At 42.0% G+C, this 17513-nt stretch overlaps 1 protein-coding gene across 1 annotated transcript in view; it reads left to right on the top strand.

The window, feature by feature from the left end:
• LOC127556007 (ATPase family AAA domain-containing protein 3) overlaps window positions 1-17513 on the top strand; it is a 54394-nt gene that overhangs the window by 9959 nt on the left and 26922 nt on the right. The window contains exons 5-7 of the mRNA XM_051988820.1: window positions 259-328; window positions 2061-2226; window positions 2674-2743. Coding sequence (XP_051844780.1) covers window positions 259-328; window positions 2061-2226; window positions 2674-2743 — 306 coding nt within the window. The remainder of the gene's footprint in view (window positions 1-258; window positions 329-2060; window positions 2227-2673; window positions 2744-17513) is intronic.

Genomic DNA, 17513 nt, shown 5'->3' with positions numbered 1-17513 from the left:
GGTACCAGTAATGCAAGGGGCAAAGCTGGCAGCCCAATCCCACTGCCTGAGTATTTGTATCACAGTTCTGTCTGCCTTGTATCTTGTTTTTCACCTTGTGGAGATGATCTTATTGCTCCTCCATCTCTGATGAACATTTAAAATCCATATGGTCAGGGTCTGACTGCCTGTGATCTGTGACCAGAGCCCTCTGGGCAGCATTCCCCTTCTGTGGAGAGGGCCACTTTAAAAATTTGACCTTGTGTGGTTTTCCCCCAGCAACTTCTCAATGAAGAGAACTTGAGGAAGCAGGAGGAATCTGTGCAGAAGCAAGAGGCGATTAGGAGAGGTGAGAACTGCTTGGGATCGGGATGCCGGCAGAAGCTGGGCACATACACATCTGGGAGTAGGCTCAGGGTAGGGGTTTTTGGGTGAGGAGTCTGAAGAGCACCTGGATTGATTCCCAAGAGAGAGAAAAAAAGCTTTGCATCCAAGAGAAGAGGGTCGGTGTGTTTGGCTCAGCTGTGCTAATGTATGTATTACATGGGAAGACTTTTTGGGGATGGAGGAGTGGGGAGGTGCTGATAGAGATGCAAAGTAGAGGCAGAAGAGCATCAGGAAAGCCCTAAGTTCAGAAGGGAAGGAAGCAGCGATCTCATTACTTCTGCTGCTGCTAGAGGAGTTTACAATTACACGCCAGGCTTAGGGTCTTTGTACAGTGAAGTATTCCTGCAGGGTTGATTTCATAATTCAATGAAACATTAGAAAAATAATGTAAATGAAGCCACTTGACAACATGTGAAATGTGGAAATTGCAGATGTTGTGGGCCTCAAGCATAAGCATGTAAGATGCACCTAGTTCTTTCCATGGCCATGTGATAGTGGCCAGCCCAGTTTGGAGCTTCCCCAGCAGCATCTTGTCCTGCTCATTCCCTCTGGCTTTTCCTGGGCTGGTGGTTTGCTGTGGTTTGCTGTCTCTCAGTTTGCCAGTTCAATGAAGTGAGGTGAAATGAAACCTAAGAGTTTCACTTACTAGAGATTTGGAATCCTTTTTTTCTTTGGTTGCTGGGTTTGCATTTCTTTTGAAGACTATATTCTTTGATCATTTTTGGAGAAGAACTTGATTTCATACTGATGAGTCTTAAAAATCTTAATGCAGTTTTAAGCTTAATAACTTTTAAAAGCATATATGCTACAAGCTTAAAAAAACTAATTAAAAGTTTAACTAAGCTTTTTTTGTCCTTAGTTCAATAATTGATCATTGATAATTGAGTCTTGAGAACTTTACTGCATTTTAATTTCAACAAGACAGAGACTTTGGTTTTTGAGGGTGACAGTTTCTGGACCACAGTTTTTCAGATAGGTGGATCACCAGAGAAAGTCCTCTGGCTTAGGTCCCTGATCTCTCTCAATTAGACCTATTCTTTTTAGGTCCCAGCAGAACTCAATTGCCATTGGAACTTTGTTGTTTAGAAGTTTTTGCAAGGGTCAATGCTGAAAAATTACCCATGCATATGTCTTGTAAATAAAAAACTATAATTAAAAAAAAAAAAAGAAAAAGAAAAACTTTGTTGTTCTATTTAGCTCTCCAGGCTGAGGTGGCAAACAATCCTTTCAATAACCATGAAAAGCAAACAAGGAAAGTTTTTGCAAATTAAACTAGTCATTTTGTATAGCATGAGATGGCAAGTATGTTGAATTTTAATAAGGAACATTAATATTTTAAATTACTTTTCAAACACAGACTTTGTAAGTTTGTAGCACATAGACTTCAGAAGTTATAAAATCACACTGCACTTTGGGGACACTCCATGTTTCCATCTTTATTGATTTTGATTATATGAAAAGTCATTTTTTTAAATCGAATTTTTCCTCATTGTTAGGATTATCTCCGTCTGATTTGTTTAAATATCTCACCCTTACTTAACCTTAGCTCTGAAAGGGACTGATTTCTGTTTCCTTTATTTTGACTTTTTTGACCCCAAAACCACCCTCAGCTCTATTCATGACACAAGTATAAATATGGGATGGTATGTCACTTGTTTCTGTCTTTTCCTTTTTTTTTTTTTCCCATTCAAAAGCTACTGTGGAACGGGAAATGGAATTGAGGCATAAGAATGAGATGCTGCGTATAGAAGCAGAGACCCGTGCACGCGCCAAAGCAGAGAGAGAGAACGCGGACATCATCAGGGAGCAGATCCGCTTAAAAGCTGCCGAGCACCGCCAGACCATTCTGGAATCCCTCAAGTACGTGTGAGGCGGTGACCGGAGGGAGGGAGGATTGGGCCTGTCTTTCCCAGGACAGAGGCAAAGAAGCCAGGCTTTCAATTTAAAATGCTTAAATTGATCCTCTTCCCAAAAGTAAATTCCCTTCAGAAATTAGCATGTCATTTCCGATTTTGTATCATTGTTCGTTTTTGATTCTCTGTTGTGTGTTTGTAGCATTCAGGTTCTGGTTGTGGTAGGCTCTTCACCTAGGTGTTGTAATCTTAACTCATAATCTTTTGCCTTACCTTGAGAATCTGTGGATTCCTCGGTAGTTCCTTTGTTGACTAACAGGATGGTCCTTGAGGATTCAGAAGAATCTCACAAGTACTTCAAGCTTTATTCATCCTCTTGACCCCTTTTTCTCCAAACACACACTCCATACACCTGTTTTCCTACTGGTTATGTTACTGCTTTTCCCCTCCACAGGACAGCTGGTACTCTGTTTGGTGAAGGATTTCGGGCCTTTGTAACAGACTGGGACAAAGTTACAGCTACGGTAAACATCCATACTAAGTATTCTCCAGGACTGAGATTCCCCATGGAAATTATAGGTGATCTGAATTATGGAGAGCTTCTGGCCCTGGAAAGGCTAAGTCAGTTGCTCTGACACCCTGCATTTCTGATTCCCTTGTGGGACAAGCTAAGGCACGACCTTGATTTTCTCTGTTGTTCTCCAGCAATACTATGAGGGGATGAGTGAATAGTAGGGACATGGCCTTCCTTCTTGTCCTTAGGACATTCCTAGTGAGTTAAAGTTAGCCTTTTCAGGGCAATTGTAAACACACGTTATTAAGGCCAAGCATTTTTGGCCTACGTGATTTTTTGCACGAGACATGTGGCTTTCAGAATAACATGCCCATTTCTTGTGAGTGGTTACTAGATCTTAATTTTCTTCTTCAGAAACTTCCTAATTCATTGGAAGGTACAATTACTCCAACACTTCGATTGTCTGAATGTTGCTTACCCAACAATCTCTAAATAAAATTCAGCTAAAAACTTGAGAGTGGCAGAAAAAGGTTAGACTCAGAATCCAAAAGATTTCACACAAGCTGTTCCTTCAGAATCATAAAAAAGCCCATGACCTTGTTTTAGACAGTGTAGCCAGGTTCATCACTCCCAGTGCTCAGCCTTGAGTAGGTCAAAGGAGTGAAATCTGGGAGAGATGGCATTGCTCAAGATGAACCCAGAGGGCAGCAAGAAGGAATGACTGGTATCAGAGGACAGAGCCCAGAAAACTAAGAAGGCAACAGTTGAAATACCTAGGAGAGCAGGGGCTTATTATGGGAGTATGTCCCCTCAAGGCCATAGCCATATGATTGATCATGGGGTGATGGGATGGTATTGCTGGGTTCTTGTTCTGGGGCAGGTAGCTGGAGATGACAGCAGAGGCCAGGCCATGTTTTGTGTCCACTGGCTAAGTGTGTTTGTGATCCCATTTTTAAATGTAGGAACGTCCATGAGGGTGCCGGGGGTAAATGAAATGTTGCTGTATTCATTTTGTATTGCTCTCAAGTCTTTTACCTCCACTGTTCGCCCTTGTTGCTAGTTGTGCAGATCAGAGAATCTTTGGTCCTTCCAAGCTTATGGAAGTAGCATATGCCATGAGTCTTACTTAAAGAAGCTTTCAGAGACTACTTTATGATCAGTTTTTCTTTTTTAAAGTAAAATTACCTCATGTCTTCAGTAACGATTCCTTTTGTGGAGCCCTCTGAGTTGACAAGTGTCGTTAGTACAAAAAGCCAACACAGTGACCTCCCTTGACAAGTGAGACCTTGATGTGTGTGTACCTTCTCTGCTGAGAGATACACTTGACCTTAACATGTGATCTGTTTTCCAAAAAATAGGGTAGTTCTTCCTTGATTTGGGGGTTTCAATCAGTGCTTTCATGGGTGTAGTTTTGTTGACTGAATATTTGTGTTTGTTAGTTGGTAGGGTCAGTGCTAAAAATCTGATTTTGCCCTCAAGTACATTAAATTGATAGATCTGAGATACACACACACACACACACACACCCCTTTAAATTAATGTGTTAAGAGGTGAACAAGATCAATAACTACTCATCAATATAACTATTTTCTTATCTCTTTAAAATCTCTGTAAATTATTCTCAGAGAATCTGAGAATAATTTACGCATGAATCCAGGTCATGTTTTTTGAAGAAATATGTTAGGGAAGCTTTTGAAAAGAATACTCTATAGCAGACCATACCTTAAGTATACAAAGAATATAAAATCCCATCATATTCATTGATTGTTGAATACAGAAAAACATTTGTCTTCTTGTTAAAAAGACACAACCATGCACTTATTGAAAGACAAACCATCATGGCCCCTGATTAGCATCAAGTGATGAATGAGACAGCGTTATGGGCCAGAACTCTGAACAAAGGATGCTTACTAGGTATTAAGCGGAATTGAGAAGACAGTGGTTAAATCTAGTTTAGCACTGATTTAATTCTACAACAAATAATGGTTTCCTAGTGATATGATTGGTTTATATTCAATGTAGAGCATATAAGTTAGGAGCCTTAGCCAGTGTTCATTGGAGAAGCTGGCAGAGGCAGAGAAGGTAAAGGACTGGCGGCAGGAGCTCAAGCTCTCAGAACCAAGGACAGAGATAGGCCTCTAAGAAAGCTAACCGGGCCCTAAGTGAAGGAGACAAGACTTTGAAAGAGATATTAAAGGATTTGAACCTTAATCCCTGGCTGCACTTGTGGTGATTACTGAATTGAAACGAAAGCTGCCTCAGAGACTTCAAGAAAACCAAAACAAGAGAAGGCTCATATCACGGCATCTAAACAGAAGAGAAATTCCAATCTTCCACCTTGGTTTAATCCCAAACTGCTCTTGAAACCAAAGGTACATTTTTTTCACACTTCCTGGTGGAGGTTTACAGGAGGAGACAGATAAGAAGGACACAGGCAAGTCAGTCATGAAAGAAAGTGTGTCTACCCTTTCCTGGAGAGATCTAGGGGCAAAGCTAGTAAGGCACAAGCTCTGACCAACCCTGCCCAGCTCCAGGACTTGAATAAGGCCAGAGGCAGGTTGCTTTCTTTTTTCTAAGGGTTAGCCAAAATAAAGTCAGGTAGGTTCATTACCTAAAGAATAGTTAAAGAAGAATAATATTTTCAATTCCTGAGCAGTTGTGATCTGCAGTCTTACTAATGAAATCACAAGTCCTTGAGAAATTGCAATGTCTGATAGAGGATCCCAGAGAGTGCTGGTTCAGTGATTGCTGCTCCCATCAGCTTAGACTGAACTACAGAGAGAATTCTAGTACCCAGGATGTTCTGATCTTCTGATCATAGCCACTCAAAGACTGTCTAGTCTCCTAGGAATCTCCTCTCCTCTAACCCCAGTGTTGACCTTTTGTTTCAAGATCTATATGGAGGGGAAATGCATGTATTGTTTCCCAAGGCAGCCATTTCAGTTGTGGTTTGTGAGCTTCTGGTTGGTGAGTTTTTGCAGACATCAAGGTCAAATCTGCCTCTCAGCCTGCTGTTCCCTTAATCTTTTTTTGTTTCCATCTGGGGAGGCCCATGTGGGAACCTTTCCTGGAATATATTTTTAAATATATAAAATGCACAGGATTTCAATTACATTAAAATTCAATTATCCTGAATATTTTTTTCAAAAATTCCTACCTTCAGTGCTTACAAGGCAGTAGAAGATGAGAACTCCCAGTGTGAAGGCTTATGTCAGGTTCTGTTGCTTGAGCTCAGGGACTGGCTAACTAACTCTTGGCCTTTTCTCTGTCCTTCCCACTTTAAAGGTCATTCTCCTTCACAAATGGGGAAGCAGAAATAAAAGTTGGGTATTGCCCCCATCATCTCTCCTCATTTCATCCACACTGAGTGTATTCCTATTAACTTCCCTTCTTCGAGTCTGTCCTGGTTATTAGTCTGGCTGAAAGAATCCCTTTTGTTGCCCTTGACATTTATTGCCTGACTCAGCTTATTTCAAGTTTGTTCTCTATTGCGTGCCCTTCCTTCCATCATTGACACATCTTAGAGTGTATCTGCATTGATCTCCCTATACAGCTCTTCCTTTTTCTTCCTTAATAGAATGTTTGTTTGCAGCTTCAGAATTTTCATTCTTTAGAACAGTAATTTCTAATATAGAGCCCATGAACTTTTTTTAATATTTTGGTACGTTTGATTATCTAACATCATAAAAATTTTCTTCTTAATCTTATGTATTATTCATTGAAAAAAATGATTCTGAAAAGGGATCAATAGGCTTTTCCAGAATATCCCATAGTTCCAGGATCTGGATTCTGGATCTCCTGCTTAGGGACATTCTATCCCTCCTGAGCTCTTGACTCCTCCACCATAAGGTGCATGTCAGACTATTGAATTTGACTGTAACACCGATTCTGAAGGTGCTAGATTATGGATTTAAATCTAGAGAAAGATCTTAGAAATCATCTATTCAACCACTTGCTTTTTATAGGGAAGGATTCTGAATCCACAAGAGGTGAAGAGATAAAGTGACTGTCTCATTAGTGATAGAGCCAGGATTTCAGCTTGGCACCCTGACTTCGGACTCCATTTCCCCTGCTGCTCTCTCTTAATCTGGTCCCTTTGCTTCTCTGTGCTTCTCATGAGGGCTATTTCAGCTAGCCCTTCTCTTGTTTTTTGTTTTTTGTTTTAGTATTTTATTTTATCCTCAGTTACATGTAAAAACTGTTTTTACCATTAAAAAAAAATTGTATTCGGAATTCTCTCCCTTCCCTCCCCCCTTTCTTCCCTCATTGAGAAGACAAGTGCTTTAATAAATAACTATGGATTCACGCAAAACATTTCCACGTTAGTCACATTATGAAAGAAAACAGACCAAAAAACAAAACAAAACAAAAGAAAGTAAAGGAAAAGCGGGCTTTAATCTGCATTCATATTCCACTTCTTTATCTGAAGGTGGATAGCATTTTTCTTCATGAGTTCTTTGGGATTGTCTTGGATTACTATATTACTGAAAGAGCCAAATCATTCCCAGTTGATCATCATATAATATTGCTGTTACTGTATACAGTGTTGTCCTGTGTTTGCTCATGTCATTTGGCATCAGTTTGTGTAAGTCTTTCTGGGTTTTTTTGAGAGTTATCTTGGCCATCATTTCCTAAAGCACAATAGAATTTCTTCATAGTCATATACCACAACTTGTTCAGCCATTCTCCAGTTGATGGGCATCCCCTCCATTTCTAATTCTTTGCCATCACCGACAGAGGTGATAGAAATATTACTGTACCTGTGGTTCCTACTTGTGTGACCATAGGCAGATCATTTAATATTGTTTGACTCAGTTTTCTGGTCTGTAAAACAAGCTGGAGACGGAAATGCAAATCACTCTAGTATCTCTGTCAAGAAAACCCAAATGGGGCCACAGAGAGTCAGATAGGTTGGAAAAGACTGACTCGCCACAAATGTAGCTGGGCATTATCCAATCTCCTGGAGCCTTCACTTTGATCTTAGTCAGAATTAGGTTCTAGGAATGATTGAAGGAAACTTTCGGTTTGCCAGGGTTTGAATAATCCATGTAAAGATTAATTTGACAAACATGAATTTAAAGTATGTGTCAAAATTCAGGGATTTGTGCTAAGGCCTGTGGATAAAGAAAGACAGAAGCTGAAGAGTGCCTGCCCTCAGTGATCTTCCACTCTGCTAGCTAGACATACTGAGAAAAATAGGAGCATGGGTAAATCCTCTGCTACAACTTCAGTAAACTGAAATCTCTCCTCCCAGCCCAGTAGATGATTTGTCAGAGAAGCTGATGAAGTTAACCTGTTGCTGCCTGGTTTTCAATTAGGCCATTAGGCTCTTGGTGATCAGTTCCCTTTCCTAAACATTAACTAATGAATCTCATCTTGATGTTCAGAACTTTGCTAGAAATCGAAGCCAAGGCTGGTGATGTTAACTTCTCTGTTCTCATTCCCTTTGGAAAAATCAGGGATATTTGCTCACTTGTGGAGCTTTTCGCCCACAGTCTCTCAGGTCACTGATTCGGCAGCCCTGTTCTTGGGGCGAGAGGAAGTCGTCCATCCACATGGAGGCATCGTGGTTGGGGCAGCTCAGTGTTCTGTTGTCTTGGGAATTGACTCCCTCTAGTCCTTGGTGGATTGTTCTGCCTAATAGAGAAAACAAGCAGCTTCAGGATAACTTCACCTCTCCTGTCTTTGACCTTGAGCCTTCTCATGAAGGTTTGGAGCTCCCTTAGGACACATTATTCCACTGCTCCTCTCACCTCCTTAGCTGCTCCATCATATTCTGAGCACCTGCCTTGGTAAACGCTTTGATCTCTGTAGACTTGGGAGATATTTCTTTGTGTCTTAACCCAGACATTGCTGGCTTCAGTGCCAGCTCTACCCGCTGTCCCATAGTGCCTTCCTTCTCTGTCCTGCATGGGTTTCCCCTGGATTGTTGCCTCTGAAACCTGTCCTGATGTCTGGGGGGAGCATGCTAGGCAGTGCCCAGCTCCTCTGCTCTGTCATGGGCCTTTTACCTCAGCAGCCATTCTTCCATGGGAGTGTTACTGGGCCCAGTTCTTTGGCCTTAGGTTATTTATCTTAAAGCAGGGTAAAGGAAGGGGAAGGGAAGAAGCAATTACCGAGCATCTACTGCCAAGCTCTTACTAAATGCCAAGGGTTTTACAGTTGTCTCATTTGATTCTTGCAACTACTCAGAAGTAGGATTGTTGTTATTCCCATTTTACAGATGAGGAAACTGAGGCAGGCAGATTCACACAGCTGGCAATGGGCTGTGACTCTAGGCCCAGCTCCCTACACTGTGCTTCTCTGCCTTATACATTCCAGATCATTGAACCTGTCCATTCCAGCTGAGCATCTTTTCCTCCTCTCATCCATCTGCATCATCTGTAGAGTTCAAGACAGTGTTCCTTCTCTTTCTTCTTCTGTAATCTTCACTCCCTCAATGTCCTCTGTTCCTCCCTCTTTTGGCATCCAGGGTTTTGGCACAGTCCTAGCTTTTTGTTCATTCCTGCCACTTGTCCCCACCATGGATACTCGACTACCCTCCTGTTTGACTTTTCCCGCTTATTTGTTTATAACAAGATCAGATCATTCCCAAGCTAATGTCTGTCATGGGTGTCTTTCCATGGTGTTTCAATGGTTCTGGGCTTCTGTTGTGAAGTGGATCTCTAGCTAATCTTCTTGTTACCCATATTTTGTGCATCTCTGCATGGTAAGAAGGTGAATTTTATTGCTCACTTCTTTCTTGGTTTTTGTCTCGTGAACTTCTGGAGATCTCGTCCTTATTGTAGCTTCTCTCATTGGAATTCAGCACGGTAGTTACATGTAGGCACTCTTCTCTCACTCGTTCTTTTCATTTCAAAGTTTATTTTTTCTTAGATTTGCAAAATTCTACGTTAATACATTCTTGCCAGATGGACTCTTATCATTATTAAGTATACGCCATTTATACACAAGAGGCTGTCATTTCTGGCTGTGTTTCATAGATTGACATTCCTTTTTTAGATACAACCTTCTCAGCCAGCTGTTAATGATGCACATCTTCTAAATTCCTTGACCTTGATAGGGAACAGGAATAAAATCTTGAATTTCTAACTTTTAAAGATTTAGTTAGCAAAGCTTTCTATGTTTCTATGTGCAATTTTACAAGGAAATTTTGGAATCACCAAATTCACAAGATGGAGTGACTGCCCTTTCTGACACACTTTGGGGAGTTTGGGGACTTGGATACAGATTCTCAGAAAGGCTTGATTGTTCCCAGGTGCTGTCCCAGTGTCCTGGAGCAGTCACTCCTCCCTTTTCTGGATCATGCATACCTGAGGATTGACCCCACCAAACATTCCTTGGAAGCCAAAAAGTTGCTTCCCCCAAGATCCAAGCGTTCGTTTGTACTTTTTCTTTTCTCTAACTTCCCAACATAGGTCAATTGTTGCCCCCACCTTCATAATTTTTCTCTTAATTTTTCACTCTAAAGCCCTTAAAGTCAATGACCCTTGGATTCAAATCCTGCTTCAAACACTTGAACAAGTCACAACCTCCCTCAACCTCAGTTTCCTCATTTGTAGAGTTCAGAAAATAATAAGCACCTCTCTACCTCCCAGAATTGTTGTGAGGATCATGGGGGATAGTAGGTGTCAAGGGCTTTGCAAACCATGAGGTGCTTGGTCAATATTAGCCAGGTCCAGCATCTGGGGAGGATGGAGGTGAGGGTATCTGGGTACCTCTTTAGCCCGTTCTCTAGTGGGGCATCTATGCCTGTACTTCATTTCTTTGTTGTGTTGCTGAAGGTTGGACTGTGCCTAACACTGTGGTGCTCATGGCAGCTCCAAGACTGCCTCCCCCTTTACCTCTTAAGCACTTCCTTCACACCCAAATCCTTCTAGGAGCCCTGCCATAGCCGCCATCTCTCATTTCTCTTGTTCCTCATCTCTCACCTAGTATTTCCATTTTGGTTTACACACTCTTGTTTTTCTTGTTGTTCAGTGCTTGTCCTTTTGCTACCACAAAGAACTGCTTCAAACATTTTTGCACATGTGGGTCCCTTTCTCTATCTTATGATTTCCTTGGGATACAGACCCAGTAGTGAGCCTGCTGGGTCAGAGGATATCCAGAGTTTGATAGGCTTTTGGACATGGTTCCAGATTGCTCTCCAGAATGATTGGATCATTAAACAACTCCACCAACAATGCATTAATGGAGGAAAAGTTCCATTGTGTATAGATTTACACGGTCAAAATTAGAAAAGATATTATGGGACAAGTTTTGTCCCCTGGATGGCTTTTCACATTGTATTGTTTTAAAATTATTTTTAAAATCTGGTGGATTTGTGGTAAGAAAGCATAGTCTGGTGCAGAGTGCTCCGTCTCCAGCCTGGGTCAGTTTTGGCTCTGATGCCGGCTGTCTTCCCCAGTTTGCTCATCTTCAAAAGAGAGCAGCTGCATTGGCTGGCTTCTTAAACTGTCTGCCATTATAGAGCTGTGGTCTATGGTCAGTGAAGGGAGAATCTTTCCTCTTAGTTGGCATGGCTGTTGCCCATAGGATTCTTGTTGGCCTCCAGGAACACCTGTAGTGCAAAAAGTAACATGCTCTTCCCCCCTTCTGCATCTGTCTCTCAATCCAGTAAGCCTTTCTGAAATGCCAGGTGGGTGCCAGGGGTTACACCTGGATGCTGAGCATTCTGAAACAAAGGAGGGTCTTTCTGTTCCCCTGGGGAGCTGGCAGAGCTTACCAAAGAGACCTGTGGCACAGAATGCCACAATAGTCTCTTGTCTTCCTATAGACTCAGCACCTGCCTTGCTGGGATCCTGTTACTGATTCACACCCAGAGCTAGCAGGCATAAAAGTTCCTGCAGGGAGATATCCAGAGGGGGTCAGGAGAGCAGGAGAGACCCTTTCACCAGGTATTGCAAGTCTCCTTCTAGAAATCTAGCGTCAGAATTAAAAGCTCTCAACAAGCTCACACAGAGCTGGCTTAGAACAGATCTAACCCAAGTCCTTCTAGCATCCGGATGTTACACTTGCCTTCTTTTGTCCTCTGGATGCCTCATTAGCCAGGGTGAACTTATGCAGAATTGGTGGTGTTCTGCATTTCACACATTGCAGACTGTGGCTTGTCCCAGGGGAAGAAATTTGTGGCATGCTCTGCTGATGGACCACAGCGTGGTGAGGCCGGCGATAAGAGTCTTCCACTGGGATCTCTCTGTGTCTCACACATGTGCACATAGGTACAAATTCTGTCCGTGTAAATAGATGTTACGGTATCAAGCTAGTGGGTTAATCCAGAAAAGACCCAAAGCCAGTAACTGATATTTGTAGTGATCCGATAAGTCCCTGTGATCTCTGGCTCTTATTAGTTCAGTTATCCCTGTTTGACAAGGGGGATGTACTGCTGATTGAAGGTTGTAGCTAATCTTGTTATCTCACTCACAGAAGAGAACTGAGAGGGAAAGCTCCACAGTAACTTAAATGGAGAGCCTGACCAAGCCTGCCTGTCTTGTATCACCTTTGTCCTGGCTTAGCCACAGAGGGACAACGGAGAGGGCAATGACACCCCATCTTCTGGGAGCTTTCCTTTCTTTCTACTTATGTGACCAGGATTCTAGCAGCGTGTGTGACAAACATAACCTGCACAAGATGCTTTCGTAAGCTCTGGGATTTTTCCTGTGAGGAATTCAGATCCTGTCAGAGACACTTAGTTGTATGCCTCCTGGGTAAATTACTTCATTTCAGCCTTTCTTCTTTGGCAAAATGGCAGGGACAATAGCATCTGCTTCCTAGAGTTGTTGTGAGACTCAAATGTAAAGCACTGTTAACTTACTGGACACACACACACACACATATATCCGCTTTACCCTTTCCAGTGTTTATAGGTTTCATAAATATCAACATCGGCCCTCTAGGAACTTCCTCCTTTGCCCAAAACTTCCAAATCAGTTAATAAAATGTTACAATTATGTTTATAACTACAGCTAATATCACCATCTTCTCCTGCCTCTTACTTTTTAGACTTTGAGCATCCTCTCCCCAATTTGTCCCAAAAGTTCTCTGATGTTGCTGAATTCCTCCAGAGCTATAAAATGTCACCCTGCTATAAAACTCATCTCTGCAGGTATCAAACTGCTCACCTCACTCTGCAAAATGTCATGGTCTCAGCTGGACCTCAGTTTCCTTCTCTGTAAAATGAAAGTATTGGACTGAATAGCCTCAGAAGTTCTTTCCAACTCTAGTTCTATGATTCCTAATTACTTTATGGAAAGTGGTCTGCTAGTCTTAAAGAAACCTGTGGTCTCCATGTTTGTTGGGCTATGATGGAGTGATGCTTCTGTACAGTAGGAAATAAGGATTGATGTTTTCACATGCTCATTTGTTGACATCGTCCAGTGCCGTGTTTGTGACATCCCTCTGCACCGACAAGGCTAATCTGACAGCTCCTGGTGACAGCCCTGGACAGTAGGCGTGTGGTCCAGGACCCAGTAAACTGAGGAGAGAGGTTCCTGAGCACCGGTATCTGGCCAAGGGAATTGACAAATAGGATAGTGATTGGGAAAGCCCAGTTTTCCTTCAGTTGTGCTTTCCACTGGTTATGAAACTTTTAATTTGCTCATGACAAATACTCATGCCACATGGGTATTGGGGCCAGTTAAAAGATTGTCTTTAAGTTAAAGAGGTTGGCAGGTCCTCTGTATCCAGGAAGTAGCCAAGCTGCTTAGGTCTCTGGGAACTTTTCTCTCAACATTCTCTTTCCCTCCTAATGAGGGAGTTTTGTAATTGTAATTAATAGCTAATTAGTAGCTATATCCCATAAGAACATCAGGGAAGAATGATTAAATTAATTATTATATATTAAATATAAATTGTGTATAATATATATAATGTTATACATACATAATTATAAAAATTAATCATTAAAGAATGATTAGGGAACTAGCTTTTTATTTGAGCCTTTATTATGAAGGATAATCTTTTGATCTTGAGATCCCAGCCCATGTAATAGAACTCTTATCCATCCTGTGCTAGACTAAAAACTCAATAATTCCTATTTCTTATTGTCATTAGTAGGGTTGAAGGCAGAGTTCTTTTTTGTTCTTCTGGGATCCACATTCCATCCATCAGTTGGCTATCAAAAATTTATTGTTTTTTGAAATGCATACAAAAGGAGAAGAAAAAAACCAGCCCTCATTCTCAAGGAAATCATATTCTAATGGGTAAATGGCATGCAGACAGCAGGATGCAAATCACATTTGTGCTGGGAACTCATCTTCAGGGGAAGGCACAATCTCCACTAGGGGGAGACAAGAAAGGACTGACTGATTGAGGATCCTGCAGAAAAGGAAATTTTAGCTGAGTCTGGCAAGAAGCCAGTTGGTAGAGAGCAGAACTATTTCAGACCTGGGGGAGAGCTAGAGAAAGGCTTCCGAAGTGAGATGGCAGGGGGGATTGTGAATTAGAGCAGGAGCCTGGAGCAGTGGAAGGCCATTGTTAGAGGTCTTGTGCTAGTTCAGCCTGGAAGATCACAGGGTCGCTTCCCCTTCATAGTGATATATACTTTCAGGCAGATAATGTGTTTTTATAAATGTATAAATAGGACCTCCACTTTGTGATTTGCTAATATATATATACCCAGCAGGCAAACTTGCATTAAATGGCTTCCTGTCTTTATAACACTGAGAGCCAACTTTTGGTACTTAAGTTGGATTTATGCAGAAAGTTACACTACTATTGAGTTGTTCTCTTCTTCTATTTAGAGGTTAGAGTATTTCAGGGATGTGGAGCCAGCTCAGCCTGACTCCGAAGAGTCTATTGTATGAATATTTTACATGTCAGAAATTGGCAAATATCACAGATCAGAGTTTGATTTGTTGCTTTATTGACTACAATTAAGGAAGTGATGGAGAAATGTTTACAAGATTCAACTTAAAAGTAGAGAGCGCTTGTTAAACATTTATCAGCATATGGCTTGAAGTATTTTACTTTTACTTGCATTTTATTGCAGGAATCTGGATTCAGTCACACTGTGCTGATACCTATGAGTGCATAAGATCTTATTAGCAAGTGATTTTTTTTTTCTTTCAACATAAAAAAGAATGATGTTTTATAAATGTCTGTTTTTCTCTCCTGCTTCTAATAAAGACCTGAGATAACTTGATTGTCCTTAATTGTAGCCTTTGGATGAAATTGAAATTATGTTAATTTTATTAGCATCTAAAGAATCACCATGCCTTATCCAGCGTGTACTGGTAGTCTTTCAGGAATAATTGTGGTTCTTGGGCCCTGTGAAGAGAATGAGATTCATTCTGATTTTGCTTTTATGTGTGTAGAGTTAGCTCTGTAGCTAAGCAGAGGCGATGTTGCCTTTTCATCCTTTTAGCTTATCATATTGACACTTTTAGGAATTAAAATACTTTTTAGTTACTGAGCAAGTGAGAAAACTGATGACTCAGCAGCCCATCATAGCAGAAAGGGAAAAGGTAGCTGGGTTTGAAAAGACAAGTGACGGAGGTGTCAGGCTCCTTTAAGGAAAGAGCTCTTAGTTCCCACATCCACACCCTCCTCTGCACACTCCCACTCCTTCCTTTGTAAAGAACTAGCTGAATCTCTCTCCCCCTCCTTTCCCTTCTCCCTCTCCCTGCCCCAGTTCTACTTTTCCTAGGTCTTGCAGCTTAGACACTCCTAAGAAACGCTTTAGTTTCGGTCACTCAATGCCTGTTGGATCTGACCCTTGACATTGTTTCTCTTGAGTTTCCTAGAGAGTCTGGCTTAATTTTTAGCTCAGTTTTAGCCAAGATGTCAGATTCAACACACTCATGCTTATGTGCCTTGTTGAAACAGCCAAGGGCTCTTAGGAAGAGACTGAACTGTGAGATACCATGAGATTTTTCTTCTCCTTTCTCCTTTTCATTCACAATTCTTTCTTTGGTGGGATATTGTTATCAGATGGAAAATTCCAAGGTTGCTGGCCCTGTGAGATTTAGCCTTTTTCCAGATAGAATCTATCCGAATAGATCTTGGGGGTTGATCCGTTGATCCTATGACGGATTGTGTGTGGACGTCTTAGGATCCAGCACTGCCCTCTCTTAATGATTGGGTCAGAATCACAGGTTTGCTCCATCTGAAAATTCTGTGCTGCTCCACAAGATTTGGAGAGTATGAGCAGCTATCATTTACACTCTGGCCAGCAGGTAGGCCCCCAGAGGGCCTCTACAGCTAATTCTAGCACCAGGCTGAGGCTGCTCAAGTTTTGGGTACAAAGAGTGGCCTTGACGAGAATAAGGAGAAAGAACAGGAGGTTCAGTGCACTTTGAGCTCAGTGTGAATTGATGGTGTGATGTGGCAGAATGTGACAGGCCAGGTGATTGTCCTGTAGCCTGCCTTCCTCAGAACTCAGCTGGGAATCGGGAAGCTCAGGGGCTGAGCAGCATTGATCAGCTGGAGAGCAGCCAGAGAACTGTCCAGGGTGCTGCAAGACCTTGACTTCCATTCAGGCCCATATTTACTAAGGGCCTGGGATGGGCCAGACATTATGCTGAGGACAGGGGGCAGGTAAGAAGAATATGTCAAAAGACAATTCCTCCCTTAAAGGCTCTTACAGCCGCACAAAAAGGGGACTGGAAATGGGGGAGTGGGGCAGTGAGAGAAGGGTCCCTGTCCAGCATCACTAGGTTCTGGGGAAGTGGCACCAAGCAAAGGTACAGATAGAACTTGGCAAGTACCTGGTAACCACAGCATGGGAATGGGCTGAAGAAAGCAAGTTCATTTAGCTTGGTGATGAGAAAACCCAGGAGGACAAGAAAGGAGTCTTCAGTTTGTGGACAAGGAGTCAGACTTGTTCCATCTGACCTCAGCAAGGACTGGGGGTGGAGTAGGGTGGGGATGGAGCCAGAAGCAGTGGGTAAGAATTGGGACCTTGTAGGACATATGTCCAGGGAAAACTTCCTAAGAAGGAAAAATCCAAAATGGAAGAACTGAGGTCTCCATCCTTGGAGGTCTGCAGACAGAGGCTGGACAGTCACTTCTCTGTGATATGAGGGGGGAGAGGTTACAAGGTTGGCCACAGGACAATAGATTTGTGGGAACATCTGCAGAGAAAGGCAGAAAGTCTTTGAAATAAATGCCTCTGTGGCTCATAGGTGTGTTTCATGGTACCAGAAATGAGTCATTTTTCTTCAGGATTGTACACAGTAAGTGCATCCAAAACCTAGAATAGGTTAACAGCTACTGGCTTCCTGCCTACTCCACTGAGCAAATTGGGAAACCCAGTGGTGAATGAATGGGCCCCTTCTAACATGGGAGGTATGAGAGCTGTCAGATTTGGGATAAGAGGATGGAATGAGCTTATCCTTCGTTGGAGAAGTGAGATTCCATCTGCGTCTCCTCAGCATTTCAAACAGTTACAGAAAACGTTAAAAGTGACATTTTGAGAAACATTACCATTACGTATTCAGTTTGGATCTTTTGGGAGGGAGAGGCAGGTGTTATTGAGATAGTTCACCAAGTTTAAGCCCGGTGATGAAGGGAATGAGCAAGCTAGGTAGCTCAGTGGGGAGAGCACGGGGCGCAGAGTCAAGAAAATTTAAGTTCAGGTCTGACGTTGGATATTTCTTGGCTATGTGAGCCTGAGCCAGGCATTTCACCGTTTATCGCCATAAAAGGAACTGGAGAAGGAAATGGCAGATCACTTCTGTATTTTTTGGTCAACAGAACCCCATGGACAATATTAAGTCACAAAAGTCAAACCCAACTGAATGAATGAAAGCAACAGTGATAGAAATAGATTTATTTACCTG

This window comes from Antechinus flavipes, chromosome 3 (assembly GCF_016432865.1).
Source record: "Antechinus flavipes isolate AdamAnt ecotype Samford, QLD, Australia chromosome 3, AdamAnt_v2, whole genome shotgun sequence".
In the NCBI taxonomy this organism is placed as follows: Eukaryota; Metazoa; Chordata; class Mammalia; order Dasyuromorphia; family Dasyuridae; genus Antechinus; species Antechinus flavipes.
This window is presented reverse-complemented; position numbering and strand designations above follow the sequence as displayed.